At 30.2% G+C, this 7,706-nt stretch overlaps 1 protein-coding gene across 1 annotated transcript; it reads left to right on the plus strand.

The window, feature by feature from the left end:
* Positions 1 to 4,053: 4,053 nt before the first annotated feature.
* Positions 4,054 to 7,291, plus strand: LOC101490021 (cyclin-dependent kinase inhibitor 4). The gene is made up of 3 exons (XM_004492244.4): positions 4,054 to 4,688; positions 6,602 to 6,793; positions 6,893 to 7,291. The coding sequence occupies exons 1-3, from the start codon at positions 4,303 to 4,305 to the stop codon at positions 6,960 to 6,962; spliced, it is 648 nt and encodes a 215-aa protein (XP_004492301.1). The 5' UTR covers positions 4,054 to 4,302; the 3' UTR covers positions 6,963 to 7,291.
* The last annotated feature ends 415 nt before the right edge of the window (positions 7,292 to 7,706 follow it).

Genomic DNA, 7,706 nt, shown 5'->3' on the forward strand with positions numbered 1-7,706 from the left:
TATATATTTTAGAGACAAATATGTGTCCCGTATTTTACTTATGCATCAATTATAATTATTTATCAACAAAATTTTTTGTTTCATAGATATTTTTAGGGTAAACCACAGTTCTAGTAATTGAAGGTGTAAGTTGTTGTCTCTTTAGTCTCTAACCAATCAAAAACTAATTAAATTAATTATCGAATCATTGAAATAGTCCATGAAAGATACAACTTGCTATAATAAAAGTCATTAGAAGATACAATTTACTATCAAAATAGTTCATGACCGTTATAATATTAGAGACTAAATTAATTGACATTTTGATGATTCGAGAATTAATTTGAGTTTTTTGTTAAGTCGTGGACTAAAATGACAACGTCCTATGGTGGTTTACCCATTTTTGTGTGTTTTTAGCTGTAGTTGAAATTGAAGAGGTCACTTTTAATTTTTTTAATATTGGGTTTTTTTCCTAGTATTATCATTTCTTATATTTATAGTTGGAATATTAAAGAGAATATATAGTTGAAAAAAGAATATATGGTTGACTGATTTTTATGTGCGTTTATATAATAATTATTAGAAAGTAGTATAAAAAGATTTTGCAAAAAATTTGAATGAAACAATTTGTCATTTTTATCCCTTAAATTTGGTAATGGTTAAAAATGAAGATGACTATTGGCTGAAACAATCCTTACATAATATGTCCTATTGATTACAGACTTTGATTATCTAACTATTGATTTATGTGAACTCTTTATTATTTTAGTTTGACTACAAAAATCACATGTTTTAAAATTATTTAAAGATAACTTTGAAATTGAACATAAGTTACTTAAGTTAAAAATCATGCATTTGTTTACATGACAGAGTCTAGTATGCCAAATATTAAAATCACACAACATATTAATTTCAACATTTAACTTAAATATGCTATCAGTTGCGTACCATTTCCCAACAAAAATACCATTTTTAGAAATGATGTACAAATTTATCCTTGTAGGTTGAGTAAACCTTGCCTTATTTAGAAGAAAGTCAGACACCAGGTTATTTCTTATCTCTAGAGTGTGCATCACATCCTTTAAAATCAAAGTTCTTCCATAGGTGAACTTTAATCCCACGTCTCCAATACCGACAACATTTGAGAATCTCAACACTTTCTTATCTTCAGCGGCAATGTATGTTTTAAACATATCACAATCATAGAAAACATGGCGATAAGTGCTAGTGTCGATCCACCAACAATGTTGATTTCAGTAATTATAATAATGAATTTCTATTCAGTCAGGTTTTCCAAAATTATAGTAGATAAATGGTGAGCTAGAGTCATTTCTAGGAGATGATTGTTGCTTCACGATTGGGGCCTTTGGAGAGTTTTCATTGTTGTTGTGATTCTTTAGATTGCAGTTCTAATTCTTAAGTGGTTTGCCAGTTGACTTTAAAGCAACATTAATGATTTTCTTCTTGTTGTTTGAAACAACTAGCACTTCATTTTTCTGGTTACTTCAAGGATTCTTCCTCAATTTAGAGGCGGATTATCAGACTTTTTCTAGTGAAAATTCTTTTGTTTTATGTTTGAGAGATTTTTTTAAATTCTTCCAAGCAGGGGGCAGTTTGTTAATAATCACGATAATTTGAAATTGTTCATCTAAAGTCATACCTTCAAAAATGATCTCATGAGTTATCTTCTGAATTTGATGGGATTGAGCCTTCACGTTCACGATTCTGTTATCAATAATTTGATACTTGAGATGACGACTCACATCATAATTTTTAGCCCCTGCTTCCTCACTACATTCTTCAAAACATCCCAAACATCTCTAGCTGTATTGTTGAAACTTTATTAATCATCAACAAGTTCATTAAGAATATAATTCTTATAAAGGTAATTATTATTTTCCCATAAAAGTTAATTCAACAACTTTCTTATCATTTTTAGTTTGTGCAATTATTTTTGGAACTATTGAAATGTCATCTTTTAGAACATTGACAATTTTTTTCTATCGTGAATACAAATAACATATTTTGTTGTCATAATTTGAATTACATCCCTCCAATCAAAATAGTTTATTGAAATTAGAAGCAGCATAACCAAATCTAGTAATTTCTTTTTTAGACGTGACATAAAGAAACGTCTTAAAATTGTTGTTTTCGAATTTGAAAAAATTATTTTGAAAAATTATTTTCAATCACCGAAGATATTACTCGATTGAGTCGCAGACTCGGTCCCTCTCTTTAAGACGTTTTGTAACACTGTTTAAAATTATCAAAGCCAGACTATCAACTACAAAATCTCTAAAATTAAACAATAGTTTGACTCCTGCAAAAAGTGAGTCTTCTTAAAATATCTTATCACCTTTTTTAAAAAGTTTTCTTCATAAAATTCGTTTTCTAAAAAGTCGGAGAAATCCTCAACATTTTTCAAAGCATGATCCATAACTTATAATAAGATTCGAAATAAGAACATAGATAACCACAATAGAATATTGTTCTCCTTCCTTTTAAAATAATATGGTCTTAGGTAACTCCCTAATTAAAGAAGCTACAAGACTTCTTTAAAGACCCCTAAAGCTGATCAATTAGAACTACTGGCAAAAATCTAAAGGATGTTAAATCCATAACGCAATGCCAAACAAAATCAATGTTGGCCTAAATCTAAGATAAAATGTTCTAATATATTCTTGCATCAGTGGACAGTGGTGTGTTCACACACATTTGGATGTTTGAGTTATTACCCATTTTATGTAGTTTCTCCTACGTTGGTTTGGGGTTCTGTGTTTTTGCATGGTTTTTATGTATTAAAGTTGTGCTTATCTTTGGACACATCTTGAACTTAGAGAATATTATTACGAAAATCATTTGACTTTTCGATAAAGAAACTAATTAAACACATATATATTTATTCCTAAAATATCTAGAAATATTTACATGATGAAATATAATTTGATGGGTACATTATATTATTATTACAAAAGTTATTACTTAATGAAAATAAGGCCAAACTAGCCTTTGATTTGTGTGTGTGTAATTTACATTTACAATACAAACATATTAAAGTCATCAAAAATAAATGTTTAATGAGGATGCTCTATATCTGTAAATTCATATTATACAGTCATTTAACGGAAATTTTCTGTAGACTAAATTAAGACCAGTTCATTCAAATTAATAGCGTAAAACGACAATATATCATAAAATTGCAGTATACTTAAAAATATAACAAAATTCAAGTATCTAAAACGTTGATGGATCAAAGCTATTTCGTCAATTTGAGTCAAAATAAACACCACATTAAGATAAAAAAAATCAAAAAACACCGCAATAATATGAGAAAAATAAAAAACTATCACACTTAGATGATAAAATTATAAAAAAAATACCAAAAAAAAATTAAATTTATGTATAAACCACTTATTTAAATTAAATTAAAAAAAATAATAATTTAGAAAAATAATTTTAGACAAACAATGGTCTGAAACTGCCCCTATTAAATAAAAGAAAAAGAAGAGAAATTAAGATTTTTTATTTAGAGAAGTGGCAGAATACTATCTTTCTAAATGGTTAACTTAAGACCATTAAATGTACATTTCAAAATAACTGCAATTTACTAAATTGTTGATTATCGTGAGTATAAAACTGATTTATATTTAGTATGCATTTATATTTAAAATTATGAATCCTTTCTTAAACTTTGCTTCCTCAATAAGTCACAATATATAAATAAAAGCTTCAATTTTCTATTTACTTTTTACTCGCTAGAGCATTCATTAAATTTATTATATCATAATTTTTTTTAGTAAAAAAATCAAAATTTCCAAAACTATATAATTTTAAATCTAATTATCTTTTCTTTGTCAAAAAGATAATCTAAATATTTTTTCTGTTTTTTTACAATCAATATTTGTTCTCTTAATCACAAATAATGTTTTTTTAACTGTTATAATTTTATCTCGCCAGATGCTTGAATGACAATTGTACCATCCAAATTCAATATCCAAAAATATTAATGGACACACAACAAAAGGGTTGAAAAAAGAGTATATTTAATTTAACTAAGATAAATAAATAAATAATAAATAGAAGAGATTGAGTGAGTGAAGAGAGACATACATAAACCCTAAAATTCACAATCTTCCCTCCACTTTTGCCTCCTCATACAAATTGCCCCCTCTTTTCCCTCTCTTTCTCTCTCTCTCTCTTCGCGCACGCCATCAATTCTTCTCAGTCTCACACTACTCCAAAATAGCTTCTTTTTTCAACAAAGTTTTAATTTTTTAATTTTATTTTCCTTTACCTGAAACCAAAGAGGAAAAGGAATCACGAATGGGCAAGTACATGAAAAAATCCAAAATCGCCGGCGATGTCGCCGCTGTAATAATGGAAACTCCATCACATGCCTCCACCGTCGGAGTCCGAACAAGGGCAAAGACTCTCGCCCTCCAGAAATTGCCAGCTTCTTCGCCGCAGCATACAGACTCCTCTGCCTATCTCCAGCTCCGTAGCCGCCGCCTCCGTAAGGTCCCTCCGCCGCCACCGCCTCGTAGGGAGAGCGCTTCCGTCGAAAATTCGAGGCTTCGAGAGTATTCGGTCAAAACGTCATCGCAAAGCGTTGAAAAATTGGGAGATTTCTGTGCTGAAGAGGAGAATGTTGATTTCTCTTTGGAAGGTTCATTTGGAGAAAATTTCTTGGAGATTGAAGGCAGAGATAGGTATATATAATCTTCAATTTCTTCAATTTATTTTGTTTATATTCAATTTCTTGATTCTTTTACATGCACAGAAAATTCATTGTGTTCCTTTTTGCCCCCTTTTAGTTATTTTTATTTTTTAATTGGAAAAAAAAACTTTTATGGGGTTATTTGTGTGTTGTATTAGTTGCATGTAAGTGTTTGCATGGTTTTGAGAATTTTCATAACTTTAATTTCATGTTTTTATTTTGCCTGAAAAAATATTGAAAGACTAGGTTTTTTTATTTTGTTATGCTGCCTCTCAAAAAAGTCACAACTCTTTTTCTTCTCTTACTATGTTTTTTCAATTTTTTTTTATTTAAAAAAGTATGCTCTTGGCCCTGAATTTCTTTTGTCTAAGTATTTTTAATTTCAAGTGACAGTTCTGTTTTTTTTTATATATCTATTAAAAGTTTTTTAGTGGAGAGAGTCATAAGAAATTTTTAATAGATACATGAAGAAAAAAAACAGAAGAAATCCAAAAGTCACAATTCTTTTGTTTTTTCTACTTTTTGTATAATAATATAATATTTTTAGTAATTATATAATATATTATTATTACTGTACTATTATTTGTTTGGAAACATTGTGTGGTCTTAGTCCCTAGATTTTTGGTTAATGTATTAACTTTCATGTGATTGTTTTGGTTTCTTACTCTGTGAAATCTGGTACTGAGGTAAAGTTCTGTTAGTACAAAGGATTGCTCAAATTTGTAACTACTGTGACTTGTGATAGGTTATCTGCCAACTTGGATACCCCTCATTATAGTTATTTACATCAACTTGTATTTTTTTCTTCTGTATTGATAACTGTGTCTTTCTTCAGTTAGACAGCCTCTCGTACATAATTTATTAATGGTAAAATTTATTTACTATAACTATCTCGTTACATTAATGAATGATAGTACCAATAATGCAGGGGGTTCATAAAGTTTCAATCTTTTTTCAACTTAATAGATTACATTACCAACATAATGTAAAATAATTTCTGGGACTTTATTGAAAAACAGAAGGAACATCCCTGCCTCAAAGTTGTTATTGGGGTACATTATCTGTCTCTGCAGGGTTAATTGTCAACTGGTTGTGATTTAGCAAAATTTATTGAGTAGTAGTGTGAGGCCATTTTGTAATTTTGAGTCGTTTTACCTTAAGATTTTGATGACCCTAAAATAAGTCTTTTGAAGATTTTGTAATTTAACCTTAATTATTGTTGTTTATAGCCGATCAGGTGTTCACTTTTGGTAGGGAAAGCACACATTCACTCATCAAGTGAGTTGGTACCATTCTATGAAAGATTGGACCAATTCATTTTGGTTCCAATTTACTGGATTTGTAAATGTGTGTTTTTCTCGACTTGAGCGAATATGTCGGTCCTACTTTGTTTAGCCTAAAACATGTCACATTTAGTGCTCCATAATGGTCAAGATGAAAAAATTTGGACTTTAGTAATACCATCAGCCATAACTCTCATAACTCTGTTAGCAAAGTTCTGTCATATATACATGGGGCCTATTTGCAGGTTGATGTGTTTTGGATTCCTGTTTGGTTTTGCAGTGAATGAGAAAGATTTGTCCATCTCATTTTTTGTATTTGGTTTGTTAGACCCCACTGAGTCAGGGCTTGTCCCCAATAAATGCCAATTTCTTTTTTAGAATAGGAATTTGTCAATAGGCTAATTCCATTTTGAAGAGATTTTGTGGGAGCAAAAATAATCCTTTTATTTTCCCACTTATTTTTTCTTTTTCTGTCAGCAGTTATCATGCAGTTCTGGTACAGAAACTTTTGATAACAAGCCAATATTTGCATTTTCTATGACTGTCATTTCTTTTGATTTTTTATTTATCAGATCCTTTGGCTAATTAAGCTATTTAATTGTAAATTTATGTGTCTAAACAGAAGCACCAGGGAAAGCACACCTTGTAGTTTAATAAGAGATTCAAGTGTAATTCATACCCCTGGTTCAACCACAAGGCAAAGGACACGCCGAATAATTCATGAACACCCGCAAAGAAATATTCCAACATCTTTAGAAATGGATGAGTTCTTTGCTTTGGCAGAGAAGCAGCAACAAGCAATATTTATGGACAAGTGCGTATTCCTTATATTCTCTTCACCCTCCATTTCTTTTAAGAGAATCACCATTTTGATTTATGAAAAATTAAAATGTGTTCATTGTCTGTTTTGCAGGTACAATTTCGACGTAGTGAATGATGTACCTCTACCAGGTCGGTACGAATGGGTCCCTGTACTTCATTAGGAGAAATTTTAGCCACAACCATCTGGATTTCAAGCAGAGCTATTAGACTTGTAATTTAGCAGAGCTAGCAGCTTTCACTAACCATTTAGATCGCTTGGATCTTGTTCAACAAGCTATAAGAGAAGGGATCTGTTTAGTTTATAGATGACATTTCTAATATATGGGTAGTTTAGTGTTAGTTAAGTGTATTTCTTATATGTAGGGGTAGGGGGGTATATGGGTTTCATCTTTTATTTTATTTTCTTTAGTGTTAACTTTCTGTCTATAATTTAGTAGGGATTCATCCTTGGTCATGATGTCCAGAGTTAACGTAGTCTTTATGTTCTCAAGATCGTTATTTAGCTGTCAACTTTTAACTTTTGGTGACTGTATTTTTCCTATGACCCACAAAGAGTATCTCTAATGATTTAAACTGAAAGTTACATGACAACCAGACCGACAATACATACCTGCACAAGAGTACTTAAAAATTAAGATTTTGCATTTTAGAGTTTAATCGCATCATCAAAAATGACAAATAATCCAAGAGCGATTGAATGAAATGAAATAGTACGAGTTTATTTCAGCCTTGAGAATAGTAGTCTTAAAACTTTTGAGGAAGAATTTTGCCTTCTAGTTTACCCTGTTGAGATAAAGTATAATTCAGTTATTAATTTTGGTTGTTTTGTTAGGCTGTAAAAAGTGATTATCATGTTATTTGTGATGCTATAGAAATACTTGCGTCTAGATGATAAGTTTCGATAG

This window comes from Cicer arietinum, chromosome 3, assembly GCF_000331145.2.
Source record: "Cicer arietinum cultivar CDC Frontier isolate Library 1 chromosome 3, Cicar.CDCFrontier_v2.0, whole genome shotgun sequence".
NCBI classification, from domain to species: domain Eukaryota; kingdom Viridiplantae; phylum Streptophyta; class Magnoliopsida; order Fabales; family Fabaceae; genus Cicer; species Cicer arietinum.